Genomic DNA, 20429 nt, shown 5'->3' with positions numbered 1-20429 from the left:
TGTAGCGGTGGTTGTGACCGCTGCAGTCCTGACTGATTCCAAAAACATTCTTTGAGAAGGACGGGACCGTGAAATTGTGAAACCACAGATGAGGGAGGAGCATATTTATCTTTCTCTGGCAAACTGTGAATCACAGCGTTCTACAGACATTTTCATCTGCAGGCTCTGGGAAAACGTGTGTTCAGTGCACATCAGAAACTTTAACTCTGGGAAGAACAGCTGGACTCTCCTTTGTAAGTTATAATTTACGATGTAAATACTCGTTAATAAGCTCTGGCAGCTATCTCTAAAGTACCTGCATGTTTAATGTTTTGCATAAATAATAGGCATTTGGTTGGCAATGAAATTTTATTTTGAATCAAACTATGTAGAAATGTACGTAAGTTAAAAGCATTCACATATATGTATAATCGGACTGCGAATATGCAGGAAGAAGTCTATTTATATACACCTATAAATGTAAAGATGTGAAATATCTTTAACTGTTGTGTACCATAGTACATACCACTGTTTTGCAATATACTGCATAACCTTCACAGTGTCGCATCTCAGTGTCTTTCAGGTGCATAATCTGTCCTTTTATACACTCATTTTAACGTCACAGATGTCAGACAGTCATGTTTCATCTCAGCAAACAGCATAAGTCTTGAAACAAATGTTGTGTGGTTCCATTCATCAGCATGACCCGAGTGACGTTTGCTGCCATTTGTTATAAAAATGTCCGAAGCAACAAGTCACTTGTCACTGAATGACTGTCTGTGAAATTAGTGATAATCCAAGTTCAGGATCTGTCTTGAGGTTGGTCACATTTCCTGCCTCCTGGACAGGCTTGGATACGTCTCCGTCCTGGGTGTACGGTGTTGGTGGTTGTGGTTGTGGTTTAGGAAAAAGGTTGAAGCCTGAGCAACAAGAGAATGGGGGAAGCGTGAATTCATTATGACGTAATGATCACTTAAGGTGTTATAAAATGATAAAGTACAATGCTCATTGCAGCTCCTGCATGTGTACTCTTGTGCAGGGTTATCTGTATCTTGATAACAGTGTACTTACCACACTTGCATCTGATCCAGCGCAGAAAGGGCTTGCTATTTGTTACAACAACGAGTAAGATTACTGCAGTCAGTAGGGCAGTTATCACCAGGAACCACACTGTATCTGCAAGAACAAGGAAGACAGACATTTTCTGAGTTTTTTAGATGAAGATCAAGAGATCAAGATCAAGTATTTCCTTGTTGTGTACTGGCACAAACGAAACCTGTACTTTACCTCCGAGTGATTTACTGTCCGGGGGTGTGGCAGTGCTGGTTGCAGGTTTCAGGGCTGGAGGGAAGAGATTAAAAATTATATCAGCTCACATTTAGACTTCGACGCATTTAAAAATTCAATGGAAATTGGAAACCGTTTATGGTTCAGATTAGTCATTGAGCTCACTCTCTTATTTTTAACTCTGTGGTCAGGAAGTCATTTATTATCACAAAACAGGATTTATTATGAACTTGTGTCATAGGACACAGGACTTTACTCAGTGGATACCAGAGAGTATAAAAACATTCGCTAACTGTGAACATTTAAATAAAGATTTGTTTGTATTATTTTTAATGATTACATCAGCACCGATCTGTTTCAGCTGAACTTGGCAGCCAGCCTGGAATGCTGTAGCAGGATGTTGCCATGGTTAAAGTACTCTCTGCAGCGCAACATGTTGTCACGGTTGCAGTTCAAGTTAGCCTTTCTCAGGGAGTACAAAAGGGTGCCACTTTTTATGGAGCAATGATTAGGGAAGACATCAACTACTGAGTCTAAATCTGCTCAGGGCCCTTTAAAACAGTAAAAGTCAAAGTTTTGGCTGCTTTCAGACAGCAAAACAAACACAACACTGACATGTTATCACCTCAGAAGCTAGCAAACAATCGCCTTTTTACATATCCAGCAGACACTCAGCAACATGACATTCATTTGGAGTAATTTTTCATGTTTCTCCCTCTCCTTGTTTTGCTGTGTTTGTCCTCCATCAACCCCTGAGGGAAATAATTAGCTCTTTAGCTGCTTAATGCTCCACTGTGTTCATCAGCTGGCAGTGCTGCATTATTATCAGTGTTGCCAGATCTAACGGGAGAAACAAGCAACCAGATCTAAGGAAACAAGCCCAAAAGAGGCAACGTGGCTTTAAAATTAAAAACCCAAAACCTAGCGACTTTACCTTATGTGAGAGAGAGATTCCTCTTGATTAGTTTATATTGTGTATACAGCATATGTGTGAATGTATTTTGCATTTCTAACCAAACCCAACAGTGATGTCGGTGGCTACCTGTATGATCACCTCTATGGTCACATCGCATCCTTGCGTTCCCAGTCTTTTCTGTATTGTACCGTATGCTGACTCTCAGGTGTCCGATGTTCACATCAACTCAAAATTTAAAAAAAAGCTCACCTTGTACAAACAATCTAAATGAATAAATCCTACCTGTAGTCGATGTAGGGGTTATGGGTGTGGTGGTACTTGGTATCGGCTCACACTCCAGACAGGGTTGTTCTCTGCATTGGTAGCCATCTTTACATCTGCACACAGCGTTATGAGTGTGGTTACATTTTGACTCATACTCCATGTTCGCTGTAAAAAAGAAACAAACAAACAAAAAACATTATCATTAAAAGAGTATGTTAGTGTGTGTGATGAACACACATATGCACAAAGGTGAAATATGACACAAATCAGAAAATGAAAAATGACTCACAAGGCATGGCAGGTAATGATTCTGGATTAAAGTCATAAGACGGTTATATTATCACGCTAGAAACCCATTTTTTACAGACAGCTGTTACTTCTCAGTAAAAGCCGGGTTTCAGTTTGATAAAACATTCTCTGTTACCAAATGCTTTAACACGCATACTTCAAAGTAAATTCAGAAATGAACAAAGACCAAACTACTTGAATGAGCCCCCATAGTCATCACAAAACATTTGTTATAACCAATACAACATAGTTTATAAAACTGCTTCAATGATGATCAAGTTTTGTGTCTTTTACGGTCATATATAGTTCAGAGAGGACCTTTGGATCGTAGTGGTTAAAGGGACAGTTCAACCCAAAATCAAACACATATATTTTTCCTCTTACCTGTAGGGATATTTATCCATCTAGATAATTTTTGTGTCAGTTGCTGTGTTTTGGAGATATTGGCTGCAGAGATGTCAGCCGTCTCTCAAATATAATGTTGGACGGCACTCGGCTTGTCATGTCGAGAGAGTCATTGTCATGTCTCTCTCGTTTACTCAAGATAATCCACAGACCTTGTCCTGAGCAGTTTGATGTGTAAGATGTGTTTTTATGCAAGTGACAGCGCAGAATATAAATATTCATGGAGTCCTCCTCATCTGGGCTGTAGTGTTAGCTATTTTAGCTAGCTAGCTTGGTAGGTAGCTAGTAACCAGGTCATGATTTCTGCAAAGAGACATTTCTGTTGAATTTTTCAAGCGTATTTCAAATGCACCACAAGCCAAGTGCCATCTAATCCCATTAGATATGACAGAAGGCAGACTTCTCTACGATATCTAAAAAATTGGTTTGATTTAGGGGTGAACTGTCCCTTTAAATTTTGAGCATGCACTGATGTAACCACACGTGCCGACAGTCAAAACTTAATTATAGCCTCAAACACAGACACGTTTTCATTATGTTTGCTGGGTGTAATTACATTATTACTACTATATTATTATCGTCAGTGCACTCAGTGTGCTACACCCCACTGTGACCCAGTGCTGACGACAAAATGTCTCCACGAGCACATTTTAAACTTGATATTTAGCGCAGATTATCTAAAAACTCTGCAGGTGAGTAACATAATCATACATTTGACAGGGGTTCTTGAGCAGGGTTAAGAGGTGACTTCCGTCTGCTGTGCCACAATGACCTTTTGTAGGTGAATGAAAAAAAATAACTCTGGAAGTCTTCAAATGCTGTTATTCTAGGATATCTACACTGGATTCTCATCGGATATGAATGTAAATGTAGAAGACAGAAACAAGCGTAAAAGTTATGGGGGACTGCAGATTCAGAGCAGCAGATATGACTGATAATGCAACGGATTAAAGGGGATATGAGAACGAAGTTGAAGAAGACCAAAGTATAACCCAAAAAAACATTAAGCTGTTGTATTGCAAGAGCAGTGTGTGAATTTTTTGCGTGGGTCGAATCATTTCCACTTAAATTAGTTTCCATTGCCGTTAATTGGTATAAAGCCCCTGCACGATTCAAGTTTTTATGACATTTTCACCACCCACCTTCATCACCTCAGATTCTACAACAGATATCAAAGACTGCAGAATGTAAGGTCAGGTCAGAAAAGGTTTGTTTACTGCTGCACTGCGACTTAGAAATATGCTATGTCTTGTCTCTGTTAAAATATTAATGTACCCAAAAATTCAGACTTTATCTCACTTGTGTGTTTTCTCTCTTCTATGTTTTCCACAGTGACATTTGAAAATAAGCAAAACAGGCTGTTATTGCTCACCTGTCGCAGGGCAGAGACCTGAGTAATAGTACAGAACATGACATTTATGTCTGCTCCTCTTTCCGATGTTTACCACTTTTCTGTGTTTTTCTTTTTTTTCCACTGACACAATGATGGTCTGCTTTATGAACCTCCTCCTGCCTTTGCCACAACTGGTGGGCTGTTGTGCTGATACTGCTGTTATTACCATGTAAAACATGAAGTTCTCCTGCAGAATCCCACCTTGATACCCCCCTGAGCTGCTTCTCAGAGGGTTTCTCAGACCCACCTCATCCCCCCTCCGCCTATGAATCTCTCTCTGACTGTATCCCACCATGACACACACATAGGGGAATACCCTTGCAGATGTGACCTTAAGTTTTGTCTGGGCAAATTTCTCTGAAATCATGTTCTCTATAGACAGAGTTGAGTAACAGCTAACAACCTGTCTTTTATAAGGCTTTGTGCCGTAACTGGACGAAGTTGGTGGTCAGGACTAGAAAGAAATGATGAGTCACTCAGATTTCATGTTCAAAAGACAGACTCACAGACATCACACATGACACACACGTAAAATAAACAGGGAACCAGGATGTTTCACATGGGGCTGAATTTCAGATGTGACACATGACATTTACTGCTCTGTTTTTCATTGTTAAGCTCTGTTTTTCAAGATTTTAGGATTGTTAGCTTTCCTCCTCAACCTGCACATTTGATAATTTTATACAGTATTTGCGCATTGGTAATCTACAGACTTGACACTTTTATTCTCTATATAATGGGTTATGATACATGCATTATCACAAGGCAAAGTATCAAAACAAAGGGGGCTCAAAAATCCTTGTAGCTCTGTGAGTAGTGGCACGTGAGCTGAACATCATACAAACATAATGATATTGTGGTTGCAGGCTGTTTCTGTCAAAGTACAAATACTTTGTTACTGTACTTAAGTAGATTTTTTAGGTATTTGTACTTTACTTGAGTATGTACTTTTTACTTTTACTCCCTATACTGTAACACAAATATCTGTACTGTCTACTCCTTACAGTTTCAAAACAGATAATAAACAGATAATTTTCAAAATTATAGATTTTTTTTATTTTGCCTCATTGCTAGGACTGATTTCAACCTGTCAGTGCATATCACACACAGCAGATGTAGCAAGAAGAAACTACGTAATTGACGTAACAAGATGGAAACAGACAAAGAGGGAGACTCGACTGAGGAGAGCAGGCGTGTTAAGTGTCTTGTATCTGCAGAGACCCTGCAGCCCTTCTTATTTTCTCATTTTTTTGCTTTGCAAACTCAAAATGTCTGTATTTGACATCCTGGAAACATCTTTCTGGTGAACAGTTTGGACAAATCGCACTGATTATACCTTTAAGTTTAGTAGTCTTTGAATCAAATTAATATGACGTGAGGTTCTGTGAGCTACAGTATGCACAGAAATGGTGAGTAGAAATGTCCCTCAGAGGGATACTTTTTACTTGTTTACTTTGAGTACATGTCAGAGTACTGAGAGTACTGTACTTTATTACTTTTACTTAAGTAAAAACATATGAGAGAAGAACTGTACAATTACTCACGTTTTTCGCAGTTTGCACAAAATTTGCAGGTCAATTCCACGTCATAGGCATCACTGAAAAGCTTATCCACGCAAGATTTGCAATCAATTTTACAACTGTCAATAGCACGACGGATCAAATGTGTACCTGGAAAACACACAGTAATTTACAGTTACAGTAGTGTATGAGCTGTTTGCATCAAAACTGAAAAATGACATCCATCAAGATGAAAAGAAGTCATTGTACCTGGTGGGCAACTGTCACAGCAAAATTGGGGTTGTTTCGATGGCCAGCGATATTGTGTCTTATTACACTGCATAGAAAGAACAAAAGGGAGGAAAGACAGACTGCACAGGAAAGTAAAAGTGATATAAAAGAGTGGCTGCATCTGGAAGGAAGAGACCAAGAGGAAGAAGAAAAGGAGGAGGAGGATGAGAAGAAAGGTAGGAGGTAAAGGAAAATAGTCATTTATGTGGTCAGATATATTCACATACTAACACTAACAGACAGTGAAATTACATGCATCTTTGAAAAAATGGCAAAGTCTATAATGCTTTCAATATTCACACAATTGATAATGGATACAGAATTTGGGAGTGAAGCATCACAATGCACCGTATACTCACGATTCAGATTTGTAAGACATATAACATACAACAGAACTGTCAGAGAAATTCAGCCTGGTAACGGTACAAACACTAGTAACTTCACTGCCAATGAGTTAACAGGAACATTAGTAAATACATCTACTAACATTCAACTCGACAGGACACTTTTATGTGACAGATACAGCTGAAAAAGTCTTTCTACAGTCTTGACTTACCCTGGCTGAGAAGGCGAGAGAAGATGTGACCTGAGACCCTCTGAGTGTAAGACTGAACAGGGGACCAGAAGTGTGTCAGGGGATTATTCATAAAATGTCAGAGATGACTGATGACTCATTTCGAAAAAGGCTAAGACTATACCGTTGTCTTTGATATCTGTCAGCCCCGCTCTTTCATCCTCTCTCTGTTTCTCTGCTGCGACCCCCTGGCTCGGCACAAAAACATGCCCATGCAGCCTCCTCTTTTTTCCACAGGCGCCATCTCTCTCGTTTCATCCAAAATCAGTCTTTTTTTTGCTGCAAACAAATTAATGTTTTCTCTGCCACTTGGATGATGAGCTCATTTCAGTAAGAATATCATATACCACTCATTTAAGACCAAGCCATCCTGTTGTTCTTACAAAAAGCCGTTGAGAAGAACATTATTCCAAGAAATCGCATCATGCAGATGATGCTGCTCTGTTCCTTTATGAGCAATAAAAGGAGATTCTTGTAAACAATACTAGATGCAAAGATATGATCAAACTTCCTTAATATGGAAGTGACATTAGTCATCTGATTATAAATGTCAAAAAGCAGATATCAAGATGCAAAATTTACTGTAGGGATGATCTGAAATGTCTGGCTTTAGATGCAACATATTGGGAGGTGCAAAATAAGTGCAGGGCTCCTGCAAGGTAGTGCTTGCCAACAGGTTGCTCGCAGAGGAGCAGTCCAACCTTCACACATCCAGCCTGTCCACTCTCTCTAGTCCAGGAGGAGGAGAAGTATAACCCTAGGAAGAGCAGCAGCCGGCCGGTCAGGAAGGTATGCAACAACCGATGAGTGCGGTGTGTTTACTGGGGAAACTACAGGTCACCGTCCCCGTTATTTGCTCCTCGGCTAAGCACGGAGGAGCAGCTGGAAAATGCGACTGACCAAACAGACCAATTAGAGTCGTTATGGCCTGTGTTGTTGTCATGTGCAGTTACATTTCTGGGGAAGGTGCACATCAGGCTACGGTGTAGGGAATGCACCTACACAGAAGCTACACTGTAAGTGGGATGTGGATTCAATGCAGAAGCATAATTCAAGGAGAGACTTTTAATAGAAACAAAACAAGTGACACGATATGGAGTAAGTTACATTTTTATTGTGAACAGAAGGAATAGACTTTGGCAGACCTCGGCAGGAAGTAGATTACCTTGGGAAGTAGTCCGACGTATTAGGTTTTTCCAGTAAGAAGAAGAGTTCCTCCCTGGAGCAAACAGAAACAAGTGATCGGGGGGTGGAGTGGCTGGGACAGGGACACCATTCAGACTATTACAAGACACTGTACCATCAAAATGATTTTGAAGCTGTTATTTTAAGGTAAAAAAGTTACACAATGTTGCTTTTATTTGCCAACCCAACCTTTCCTGCAGTTCCAAATCCACACAATGAAAACAGACAAAGGGAAATCCTTTGAGACTATTCCAGGAAACAACATGTTCTGATTTTGTTTCACTGTTTCATACTTGCCATGCATATAAATATACTTATGGATACATACATTTACATGTTTGATATTTGTAACCTGATTGCCATTATACTTCATTTACACCCAATATCCTGTAAATTCTGCAGAGTGCCACGCTTTAAAAAATGTTAACCTCAAACTTATAACAAATGTCAGTAATTCCTTAGAAAGAACTAAGAAAGTGTCAGACAGGAGGGCTACAGAGGACGTGTGAGGTGTTGCATCACTGACATCAAACTGCCACCTCCTCTTCACGAGAAAGTGTAAGACAAAGAAGAAATCCTAGGATTGCTCTCTTTTTGGGACGCTCCTCTCACCCCTTGTAGTCTCTTCTGTGGACTCTATGTTTTGGACCACTTGCCGCCCAGACATTAGCTTCATGCTGAAGCCAATTCTGGGAGCAGAACTTTTTATGAAAGAAGCCTGCCAAACTCCTGTCTGCGGACACAGCATTTCTGCGCTTAAGAAAACCTGGAGACATTTCTTAATTTTGTGTGAAACTGCCTGCCAAGAGAGAGAGACATGGAGCCTGAGAAGACCAGAGGATACCTGACGGCTCAAAGAAGAATCAACCACTTTTTTTGTAAAGTTGTGTCTCCACTTCAGCACCATCTCAACCCGAATTAGACAGCGGGTGGCAGGATATTTGAGGCTTTTCTTCAGTTTGTCCACCATTCAGCTGTCATGTTCTTATCTCAACAGCCCAGTCATTTTTTACAGAAACCAGGCCACAACACGTGACCTCCAGTCAACTGTGAAACGGGGCCTAAGGTTGACGAAGCAGGAACAGAAAGGGGCTGCCAGGGCACGGTGTGGCTCTCGGCGCCACTCAAACGGAGTACTGAGATGACTGGAAGAGATGACTGAGCATCAAAATCAGTCTGAACTGACTTAGAGCAAACCTGGTCATGCTTATCATGAGGTTTCAGAATTAGGCTCCTTGACTGTGAGGATTCATACGTTAGAACCTCAGAGGCATCTTTGCCAGGAACATGTTGACCGTGTTGTGTTGAAGTAAACAGATACTTGACAAAAATCTACTTTTTGCTCGGCCTGAACCACAAAATCTCCATGCAGAGCTGGGCTGTTCAGTCATCACAGCTGGCCTCACAGGCTGTATGAAACTCACCACCAGTGTGAGTGTTTGCACGTGCGTGTGAGCTGTGAGAAGACCTAGTTAAGTGCACCACATGTGGCAGTGTAGGTCCTTGACAGTTTGTGTGTGTGACACAAAGAGAGAGAGAGAGAGAGAGGGAGAGAGACAGAGAGAGGAAGTGTGGCGATAAAGGATGTGGTTTTTCTGAGGAAGCACTTGTCTTGCTCTGCTGACTGAGCTCTTTCATGTAGTGTACCAGCAAAAACACGTGACGCTACACTCGACTGGCCTCATGAATACAGTAGCCAAGCAGCCTTCAGACTCCAGCCTACTCTTGTCCTTAATTATGGTGCCTGTAATTGTCATTGTTGCCATTGATTGGCTGGAGAGAGGTTATGTGAGACATAGGATCCATAACAAAACAGGCCATAACTATGATGATTTTCTGACCCGTAACAAAGTGTTTTTTGTGCCTAAACCAAAGAAGACCATAAGCACAGCATTGTGACTAGAGAGAAACAGAAAATTTAACCTAAACGAACGTAAAGTTTCAACATAAAGAAACAGTAACATACTTAGCTAACATAGAGTGGTGTAGTTTTTAGTCCTAAAATCAGTTAGCATTTTTGCACATCCGGTTCCCTCCTCTCAAAGTCTGTGAGGTTTTTGAATTGGTTTTCGGTTGCCTGAAATAAGCTCTGTGGTTACCACAGGATTAAGATATTTACACGTTTTGTTCTACGACATATAATTCATCATTAAAGGTATAGTTGGTAATGTTGGAGAGCTAGCAAGATTTTAAAGTGGCACCTCGTCTAAGCTCCACCCCCTTCTCCCCCTCCCGTCAGTGCTCCGTCCAAAGCCCCGCCCCCACAAACTTGAACGCGCATCAGAAGGTCCGTCAGCAGGGCAGAGGAGAGCCGTTAGCATTGGGCTAATACGAGCTACAAAAGTAGCTAAGTTGGCTAACGTTACATATTTCATGAAAATAACAAATCCCCCGAAGCAAAACAAATAATTACCTGTCCAACAGAAAGACAGCAACCTCTGCATCACTTCTGGAAGTGCTACTTTTGGCTGCATTTTCTCTGCCATTGTTGTCTCTTGCTAACTGTGCTAACTCTTCTTCTTCAGTTGTTTTATGGCTGTTGGCAAACAACTGTTAGGTGTGCATTACCGCCACCTTCTGACCTGGAGTGGATCTCCTGCTAACTCCATATGCAGTGTGCTGAATATATCCGGCAACGGTGACACGTGATGAGTGCACGCAGGGAGGAGGGGGGGACAGAGGGGGGTGCAGGCAGGACGAGACATGAAGGCATCTGATTGGTTCTTTCAACTCGGACCGAGAGGGAGGGATTGGTCAGTTTTTACAGGCCTGCAGCTGCCACAGAGGTCTGATTTATTTCGTTCCTTTTTCTGAACACATTATGTATGGACTACTCTCAGGATGGGAAGACCATTTCACCCAGTATAACAAACAGTGTTTCTGAACAGGATTACCAACTATACCTTTAAATCTCCCACAATTTAATTATAAAGCGCTTACGTGTCTTAAAACAGCGGTTGCTAACAAGTGGCTAAATGAGACTACAGAGGTCAGGGACATTAAACGTCATCATGCCAAACACAGAGACTCATCTACTCACTAGTCCGTCTTTACCGGCCGACTTTAGCTACAAACTGTTCTAACTCGAACTTTACAACTTGTAGACTGATCAATTTATAGAAAACGTGTAGCCTATAGTAATTGTGTAGTAAGACGCTTAGCGGTGGTGACGTTCAAGCCATGCGACCGCATGTAGTCTGTTTATAGCCTAATATTTGCTTTTTATTGTAGCGATTTCATTTACACTTAAATAATCACAAAAGCGGTGTTCATCAAAAAAAAAAAAAAGTGGTGTTCATCAAAACAGTTTAGTGTCATAAACCTCAGCGATATTCCAAAATCCAATACAAAAATGCCGTAGGCTTTCTGTCGAGGGAACCAGGGCGGTGCTAACTTCCGGGTCAGCCCACAAAAATACGTGATTGCTACACCACCCTATTCATCCCTGAGATTGGGTCAGTAGATGATGACTAAATTTTCATTTTTGGGGCGAACTTACCCTTTAATGACAAATTTCCAACTTTTCCCCTGACCTTAAGATGAGGTTAAAGAAAATCAAGGAGTCGTTTAAGGTCATCGTGCAAACTAATGTGAAATCTATACATTTCTTTCTGTAATTCAGCCTTTTTTTCCCCTTTTAAGTAGTTTTATGGCGTCTTTTGTTAATTTGGGAAAAATGAATGTGGTGGAGTGAGTGCAGTGGATGTGCAGATATTATAAAGTGGTGTAGGGGCGCTCACCTGTGCTCTGATGTGTTGCAGTGTTATTGCCCTCAGCCAGTCCTGCTTCTCTCTGATACACAATTCCTTGAAACAGCTCGTGACGCAGCTATTTCCCGTTTAGTCCGCCCCCGCACGCGCTCAGAGGAGAGGGGAACCGGTTAAGCCAGTCTGCTTTTTGACTGAAACATTCAACAAAACGGACATTAATGTGGATTCATGGACTTGGAATGAACGAGTAGCTCGTCGCTGTAACGGTGAATGTCCAGGTAAGTGTCGGTAAACATTCCTCTGCATATCGGTCTGTGGGGAGAGCAGATTCATATCAGACCTGAGGCTGAGTGTAGTGGGCGTTATGTGGTGTATTAGACAAATCGAAACCAGTCAGACAAGAAACAAAAACACTAAAATCTCGACTGTGCCTTTTTAGCATTAAAATATTTCAACGTTATCGGTGGTCGTTTCGTTTTTGGAGGTTTTAAAGTGACCGCAGCGGTCCAAAGTTCAGTCTAATCTCAGTATTTGAGTGCGACGGGAGGGTGGAGGGGATGTTGGAGCTGCCAAGTGGCGTAGAAATATGTGATTGTCTGTGGCAGTCGTTTACTTAGTCCTACATGGTAGGAATTTTATAAACAGTTCAGCTAAGAAAGCCGGCAATTAATCTCAGTTTACGGGTGAATTAACATGTTTGGCATGTATGGTATGGTGGCGTTTACTGTTGTTTACCTATTTCTGAACTTGAAGATAGTTTCGATTTACCTGCTTGGTTGTTGATAAAAGTCACCTCTGAAACTGCAGCCCACTCTGCTGGATGGTTTAAAGGTTAATCAACAAACATCTGAGCTGTTTTCATTCAGAGTATTTCTTGGCAAAGTGGTACTTTCTCAGAAAACTGTGTTTATTAGAGCATCGAGGTGGATGCAGGGGCAGAGCCACAGGGGTAATGGGGCCCCCCAGGGACCCCCCGCCTCGAAATCTCACCAGGTAAATCTAAAATAAATTACCAGGTGAAATGACCCTTTAAAGGTCCACCATGTAGGATTAGGGCGGGGGGGTTGAAGATAATTACTAAACCTTTGATTCGACCGGGCCCGTCTCCGTTAGCGCCATTGATTTGTCCTGTCCACCACACCGTTTCAGAAGCAGAGCGTCATGCCTGCCTGATGTTGTTGACTTTAGTTATAATTTTTCTTTGATTTTTGTGCTTCTACTGTGGTTGAGTGGGCTACATAGTTTAATCGTTTCATTATTTGTCTGTTTTGAGGGTGTTTATTGTAGATCCTGAGTCGGCACGCAGTTGTTTTATTTTGAAAACTGACTGGATGCATTATGGCATTCCGCTGCCTGACTTCCTGTCTTGCTCAATCTGTTCGGTGCACATTGTGGTCTGCGTCCATCAAAAATAGACTTGGAAGACGAAGGTGAAGGGAGGGGTATTCAGTTGGTTGCAGTCTTCTAAGACCGCTAAGTGCCACTGAATCCAACACACTGGCCCTTTAAGGTAATCAGGTCAAGAATCAAGAGTTGATTGAGTTTGGATAAATGTCAAATTTGAACAATGTAAATTCTTTGAATTCCTTACATACTATCAGTGAATACAAGAATAGAGAGAAAGAAACATTTGAAATATGACGTGAGTAAAGGCTGTTGTTACCAAGATCAGAGGGATTTATCCTCATTGTCCAGTGTTTCAGGGTTTTAGGTGGAGCCAGCAGAAATATACAGATAACAGATATCAGGGCCAAGACTTCCTCTTCCTAGCACCAGTTGTTGGTTACAGTCTGATTAGCAACTTCAGAAGTTAAGAGATGACATCTACAACCTCAGCGTTTCATTTGTTTATGGGCATATAAATGCAGATAAAATGGAAAAAAGAAAAAAGTAATAAAACTTCTCAGACAATAGCTGATGGGATCTGAAATTGAATTTTGCCAATTGCATTCCACCTCTTTTGCTCTCCACACAGACATGCAGCTCCATGCAGCCAAAGCCTACTCAAACATGTCTGGTCAACGCTACTCAGACTACAAACGGACACCAGGACACTTCTGATATCACAGTCCTGTCCATTGCCTGCAGATTCTGCGTTCATATACAGATTTCTGTTTTTAGAGATTATGTCTCTTTACTCTGGTCGTGTTAGGACTCATCTCATCTGACTCAACTCTACATCAGACTACATCAGAGTTTTTTTGTTTTTTTTTCAGCCTCAGGTGGACTCAAGCCTCACAGTACTAAATGGGCACAATTTGACCTTGTGTGTACAGTATACGTATGTTGCATATTCTCAGAGTACTTTGTTTTTATCAAATACTACACACAACACAAACCTGGGGTCGGGCAGTGGAGTGGAGAATGGGAGGACTGGGGGATTAATGGGGCTAATAATAGAGCCCAGCTGTTCTTGTTTTTGCATGTTTCTGTTAATCTAAAATGCTAATATTTATAATGCTAGCATGCTCATGTTTTCATGTGAGTGCAGCTGAGCTGATGGTAATTTTTGTTTCTAGAAATATCCTGTCATGGACTGTTGTGTAAGACAAACTGTGACCTGCTGGTGGTAATTGATAGATCAGGCGATATTAGCAAGGGCCGTTAAGTGTTTTGACTGCTGTAGGAAAGACGCTGTTTTTGAATCGAGTGGTAAGAAGCTGAATGAGGTTGTGGGCTGGGTGGGAGGTGTTGCTGGTTAATTTAGTTGCTCGGTTGAAGGTCCGCTTTATATACAGTGAGCTGACTGAAGAAAGGTCACTGCCAATTAATTATGTTGGAGGCTTTACTGACAGTCCAGTTTTATGTTGGAGCGACTATCTGATCTACCAGGCAATGAGAAATGATGATGTGAGGATGCTCTCTGTGATGTTTTCAGAGAAGTGGACCAGCAGGTGTTTGTTGACAAGATACTACATCAGTTGCCTGAGGAAGTACAGTCTTTGCTTGACCTTTATATGATATGGCTCGTGTTTATGTTCCATGTTGCCGTATTACTGATGTAGGTAACAAGGGACTTTACTGTAATGTTGCCTTTAAAACCAGGGAAAGACAACACTTATGTCATATCAAGAATTAACAATATCCATAATCTAATATGATATATAGTCTCATATCACAAACAATAGAAATTTGATGTATTGCACAAACCTCTGACAAGTACCAAGAGTCACCTTTATCCACATCAAATCAAACTAACTCTTAGAGAACAGCCACCTAAATATGCCTATTTTTTTTCATCAAGATCCATGCATCATTCCCTGAAAAATTAACAAAAATGTTGAAAAATGCGCCATCTCGCAAAGTTAAAAAAAAGTGAGAAAAAACTGGATATCGAAAGATAAGGATCTGTTCCTTTATCAGGATCAATACCAAAAGTTTTGTGGAAGTCTGTTCATTAGTTTGTGTGTAATCCTGCTGACAAACAAACAAACGGATGAAAACACAACCTCAATGACGTCGTTATAATCTTGATTCTGTTTTCAGGCCATTTAAGGAATTAAATAGTACTTAATTTTCTGCCCATCATTCAGCAAAAGAAGGACTCATCCCAAAAGTCACGAGGCCTGTGAGGGATATTACTAATTACATTGTTTTCCTTGCAGGTGGCCTCAGATGGATTGAGTTAAACCTGGGAGATAATGGAGGGAGGTGTCCACAGAGGAAGATGGAATGGCACAATACTGCTCCTTATGGTAAAAAAAAAACGAATTCACTTAATACTTTGGAGTAGCATGAATTCTTGAAATTTTCCTTGTGGTGGACAATAAAGCATTTCTTTGCATGTTTTCTGTTGCAGTGCATGTTTATCCCCACGCTGACGTTGGTACAGCCTTCACATGAGAAGCTGTGTCCAGAGGGGGACATTCTCACTGATCAGGGAATTTGTTGCCCCAAATGCCCTTCAGGTACCAGGCTCATTATTGGAAACATCACACTTCTTCCTCTGTTAAATCAATTCCAGTCTCTCAAGTCAAGTCTTAATTGTGTTTACATGTGATGTTAATGTTTTTCAGGTTATAGGCTTGTAGAAAAGTGCCATTCTGCAGGCCAGCGAAGTAACTGCACACCCTGTGATGTTGGACTATACATGGACAATATAAACTACGAACCCAACTGCAAATCTTGCAGACGCTGCAGAGGTAGAGTGACTTTTCCACTTTGATTTGGCAGTACTGTCTCAGGTGTTGGTTTGCTCTGCTCACTTTTTCTCTCACGTCCATTCTCTCACAGCACGAAAAAATGAGGTAGAGGAAACAGCATGTGGAAGACGCCAGAACACTATTTGTCGCTGTAAGGACGGTTATTACAAATTCATTATCGACAGAGAAACATACGATTGTCGCAAATGTAGACCGTGTGGACCAGATGAAAAGGAAATACAAAAATGTAAGTCTTAACATCTGGCAATGTAGTCAATTACAGTAATACTTAGTTCGCCCAGTCTAAATAGAAGTATTTTTGTTGTGCACAGGTACACCAGACAATAACACCGTGTGTGAATGTAAAGAGAACTACTACAGAGTCAAGGGCAAAGTCAAGTGTGAACACTGCGACAAGTGAGTATACTAATGTTTATGAGGTTTTGGCACATGCATTGTTCCCAGCCTTCTGTTTGCAACAGCTTTATTTAAAGTTGCTAATGCGGAAGTTTGTTTGTTGAATTGAAACTTGCAGCACACGTCCGACTTCTGACTGTTCAATCTTTCCATGTTTGCAACAAAAGAGAAGTTACACGACACTATGACTGGGTCGTTGCCATGTTGACATTTAACAAGTGCTCATTTGTTTAATACAGAGATCCATTTTAAAACCCTCAAAATCAGTAACATACACATGTGAGATACATGTGATTTGACGAAAATAATACTTATTTCATAGGCATTTGAAAAGGTGATTTACGAGTGAAGATATGAACAGGGCAGCAATATGAATCCTATCAGATCAAGAGGTGTTTATTAAGTGTTAAGTTGGTGGACAGACACCAATATTTGTCATAAATAAAAGGTGAAAAAGGAAGGGGGCCCAGTGGAACCAACTGCCCATATCTCCCATAATTCTTAGCTACACTCTTGTCCACACAAAGGCAAGAACATAGCCATTACTTGTGATTGTGACAGATGATCATATCTACTTCAGTTAGTAGCAGTCTCCTGTTTGACTGTGAAGCGATACTTAACAAGCGGTTCTTTCAACTCACTCGCTGGCGTTAAAAAAGTACATCGGCTTTTGTGTTCATCGCTTCCTCTTAAGATGTGCTACTTCCTCCCTAATGTTGTGAAACGTCCTCTCTGTTCTCCACAGTTGTACCACTGGGTGCAAGCATCTCTGTTCACCACTTCCCCCTCTGAATACAAAAGGTGAGCACAACCATACAGTCACCCTACTGTAAATATTGCTGAAAACCTTTAGCCTACTTAGTCATAGACTTTGTTCTTCTTATTTTGCAAAAACGCTGAAGCTTTAGCAGAAAGTGTAGAATTAACTGTCACTATGAAAAATGCAAGATCTGGTATTATTCTGTGGTTTTGAGATGTGTATGTGCAGTGAACCACATCTGCACTGTAAAGATAGTCGCAACCAGGTACTGAAGAGCAGTCTGACATGAAGGGTCCAATACAAGCCGAACACAGGTTCACTGTCCTGTACATATGCCATATATTTTTTTATCTTTTGTCTTTAACTAAAATCTGTCCAATGATGGGTCTTCATGTACATGTGCGAGCGCAGTACTATAGATAGCCACAGCCGTGCGTAGCAGTCAAGCATTATGACTCTTGTCCTGTTCTGATGCTGTACGAGAACCTCACTAATGAAACTCATCATTTTATTGTGCTTCTTATTTTCTGTAGCTCCTGGTCCTGATACGAAAAATCTGTTAAATTTAATTGCTGGAGTTACAGCTGCGATTGCGGTAGTGTTCGCGGTGGCGGTTGCCATCACCCACATGGTCACCAAATGGTCTACCAAGAAGAGATTGCTGGGAATGTCTTCCCAGTCATCTGAAGTCTCCACAGACTCATGCAAGGTACGCTCATCGGACTGTCTGTGGTTACTTTTCTCTCTTGGATGCACATCAACAGTCAATAAAATTAGATTTTTCCTCGTCTCGTAGCAGGTCCTGATACACGGGGATGCTCCAGACAACAACAATGTCAAGGCTACTCCCGAAAGTCCTGTGAGCGAACAAGAGCAGCTGTCCAATCTGCCTGACTGTGTCCCGTTTGAAATCAAGAGTGAGTGTATTTTATACTGCACATAGCACAGGTCCAGTTTGCTTTGGCTCAAATATACAGGAAACTATTGTTCTAACTCTTATCTCTTCTTCTTACCACTCTCAGTCCCTGACCTGATCTACACCGTGCTGGATCTGGTTCCTGTGCTGCAGGTAAAGCAGCTGGTGCGTTCTCTCGGTGTGAGGGACACAGAGATCGAACAAGCAGAGCTGGACCATCACTCCTGTCGGGAGGCTCACTACCAGATGCTGAGGGTGTGGGCAGAGAGAGGGTCACGTGCAGGTGGAATGCTGCACTGGCCTCTGTTGCAGGACATGTTGGACGAACTGAGAAAGATGCACCTGGGACGGGCAGCAGAGGAGCTGGGGACAAAGTACGGCATTCAGTGAATTCTCAATGCCTGCCAAGTGCATCAAAAAGCTCATGAAACCAAGTATTGTTCTCTCACGGACAGACTCCAAGCCTACAAACCAACACGGTGCTACCACCAAAGCAGTTTCATTTCACAGCAACCAGCATCACTGAACACTCTACCTCTCGTCCTGCCAGTCACTCGCTGAGCTGACAGGGTCAGACTACTGAGAGCCACAGATCAAATGGGTGTTGGAGGCAGAGTGAACACCAATGTGATTTTTCACTGCTTTAAATTTGTAAAGAACTTTTAGCATTTCAGTATATGTTTTTTTAAAATCTTCAAGGAATAGTTAGACATTTGGGGGAACTACGCTTATTCACTTTGTTGCACAGTTAGCTCAACAGGACTCAAAATGGTTCTGTCGTCCTACCAGCACCTTCAAAGCTCGATGAATACCATGTTATTTCTTGTTCGTTTTTTGTTCGTTTGTTTTTCCTTTTGAGGTTCTTTTTGTGCCCTGATTAAGACAGGACAGCTGAAGATCTTGCAGCAACGTGCCATTGGGTCAAAATCGACGCGGCCATTGCTGAGGTCTCAGACTTTATACGGGGTGCAGCGCTACCAAGTGGTGTATAGGTGGGGGTTACCCCTTGGTTCTTTAATCTGAACAAAAAAAAAAACGAAGTATTAAAGGATCAGTTTGGTGCTGGAACTATTTCTTGTTTTGGAGCAGTGAGCTATAGATTGCTGCTGGGGTGACGTATTTTTGTAGGCTAACCTGGGAGTTAGCATCGCCATGGTTCCCTCGACAAAAAGCCTGTGGGATTTTTGAGTTGGTTGAATTATTGCTGAAAATAAGCCTCGTGGCAAACACAAGCTTATAATACTTTTGTTCAGCAAGATAATTTTCACCACTTAGTATTTTTTCTCTTAAGCCTGTGTTGACCACAGACCTTATTTCAGGCACTTAACTAAAAACCCATTCAGAAGCCCACTGGCTTTGAGACAGAGATATAGAGCTACAGGTAGACCATGTTAGCTAGCATTTCCAGTCTTTATGCTAAGCTAAACTTCAACTTTGTACATACAATACAAACATGAAAGTGTGAAAAGGCCTGTCTCCCATAATGTCAAACTAATTCTTCTCTCAGATGTGCTGTTGCTTTGGGAATATGGTAACTATAGACTGATCACTTTTTTATTATTATACAGCAAAAATAAGTTGTATCAGTGTTGCTTTTTTTCTGAACCACAAACTGTTTTATCCAATTTTCCTGAAACTTAAGCTACATTTATTGCCAATAGTTTTTTGGGGGGAGCAAAGGGAAGTGCAAAACCCAAAGACTGATCAGCCACAAGGGTAACTGGTTATGTGTGTATGTATATGACAGTAGTTCCTGGTTACGCTGTTGAAAGCAATTTTAGTCATCTTCTCCAGGAACAATAACAAAGCGAGGGAAGTTTATAGTTCCTTAATGTAGACCAGACCCCTGTCAGTTTTCACAGGCTTTTCACAGCCACATTCGCATTCTTCTAAGCCCCCTCATACAAGCATTACAATGACTGTTGGAGAAACCAGGACACGCCTTGTCTCAGTATGCCTCAGCCAAGCTACTTTTATATAATACCAGTCTTGGCGTGCAGATTCAGATATGAATCAGTAGCGACTGAAGACGTGTCACTCCAAAGCACTTTTTTTCTATATCACCCTGTATAATACAAAAACATTCAATAAATCATTATATAATTTATCTTCATGTGTGTTTCTGAATTGTGCAGTACATTTGTCTGGAGGTTCAAAACACCATCAACAGGCTGAGATCACATGAGAGGGTGTGGATGAGGTGTAAATGTGAGAAAATATTTGAGTGTTAATGAGGACGTGATCATGTCTTTAACCTCAGGGACGCTGCCGGTCGACATTCCAGCTCTAGCTTTCAAACATTTAGTCACGTTTGTAACAACATTTGTCCTCTTTAACGTTTAACTGTTAAGTCTTTTTTGACCTGACCTTTTGTCTTTCCTGTAAGTACATTCTTTGATCTTG

The 20429-nt window shown here is 41.2% G+C and overlaps 2 protein-coding genes across 6 annotated transcripts; one reads left to right on the top strand and one right to left on the bottom strand.

The window, feature by feature from the left end:
- Positions 1-726: 726 nt before the first annotated feature.
- On the bottom strand, positions 727-11912 carry LOC311260023 (uncharacterized protein). 4 transcript variants are annotated; one of them, XM_084357520.1, is made up of 9 exons: positions 11822-11912; positions 7021-8115; positions 6879-6930; positions 6302-6443; positions 6077-6202; positions 2465-2611; positions 1267-1320; positions 1051-1155; positions 727-899 (listed from the first exon to the last, which is right to left on the bottom strand). In XM_084357520.1, the coding sequence occupies exons 4-9, from the start codon at positions 6441-6443 to the stop codon at positions 742-744; spliced, it is 732 nt and encodes a 243-aa protein (XP_084213646.1). In that variant the 5' UTR covers positions 6879-6930; positions 7021-8115; positions 11822-11912; the 3' UTR covers positions 727-741. The 4 variants fall into 4 exon arrangements, with proteins under 4 accessions (XP_084213646.1, XP_084213645.1, XP_084213647.1 ...); XM_084357519.1 differs by having other exon boundaries at positions 6302-7175; positions 8062-8115; XM_084357521.1 differs by lacking the exon at positions 6879-6930 and having other exon boundaries at positions 8062-8115.
- A 17-nt stretch (positions 11913-11929) lies between these two features.
- Positions 11930-20133, top strand: tnfrsf1a (tumor necrosis factor receptor superfamily, member 1a). 2 transcript variants are annotated; one of them, XM_084357517.1, is made up of 10 exons: positions 11930-12069; positions 15397-15486; positions 15591-15699; positions 15808-15933; positions 16025-16180; positions 16266-16350; positions 17096-17151; positions 17644-17819; positions 17910-18027; positions 18133-20133. In XM_084357517.1, the coding sequence occupies exons 2-10, from the start codon at positions 15433-15435 to the stop codon at positions 18414-18416; spliced, it is 1164 nt and encodes a 387-aa protein (XP_084213643.1). In that variant the 5' UTR covers positions 11930-12069; positions 15397-15432; the 3' UTR covers positions 18417-20133. The 2 variants fall into 2 exon arrangements, with proteins under 2 accessions (XP_084213643.1, XP_084213642.1); XM_084357516.1 differs by having other exon boundaries at positions 11931-12069; positions 17907-18027.
- The last annotated feature ends 296 nt before the right edge of the window (positions 20134-20429 follow it).

Source organism: Pagrus pagrus (assembly GCF_965226575.1).
Source record: "Pagrus pagrus genome assembly, chromosome: 7".
Classification (NCBI taxonomy): domain Eukaryota; kingdom Metazoa; phylum Chordata; class Actinopteri; order Spariformes; family Sparidae; genus Pagrus; species Pagrus pagrus.
This window is presented reverse-complemented; position numbering and strand designations above follow the sequence as displayed.

What these genes read in the sequence shown, in the direction of transcription:
- LOC311260023 (XM_084357520.1), bottom strand. Translation starts at nt 6,443, where the DNA reads ATGCAGCCACTCTTTTATATCACTTTTACTTTCCTGTGCAGTCTGTCT. An exon ending in TTGTGCAAACTGCGAAAAAC is followed by an intron (nt 2,612 to 6,076) that starts GTGAGTAATTGT and finishes TCTTTTTTACAG; the next exon opens with CGAACATGGAGTATGAGTCA. An exon ending in AACCCCTACATCGACTACAG is followed by an intron (nt 1,321 to 2,464) that starts GTAGGATTTATT and finishes TCTTCCCTCCAG; the next exon opens with CCCTGAAACCTGCAACCAGC.
- tnfrsf1a (XM_084357516.1), top strand. Translation starts at nt 15,433, where the DNA reads ATGGAGGGAGGTGTCCACAGAGGAAGATGGAATGGCACAATACTGCTC. An exon ending in AAGTGTGAACACTGCGACAA is followed by an intron (nt 16,351 to 17,095) that starts GTGAGTATACTA and finishes TGTTCTCCACAG; the next exon opens with TTGTACCACTGGGTGCAAGC. An exon ending in TCCCCCTCTGAATACAAAAG is followed by an intron (nt 17,152 to 17,643) that starts GTGAGCACAACC and finishes TATTTTCTGTAG; the next exon opens with CTCCTGGTCCTGATACGAAA.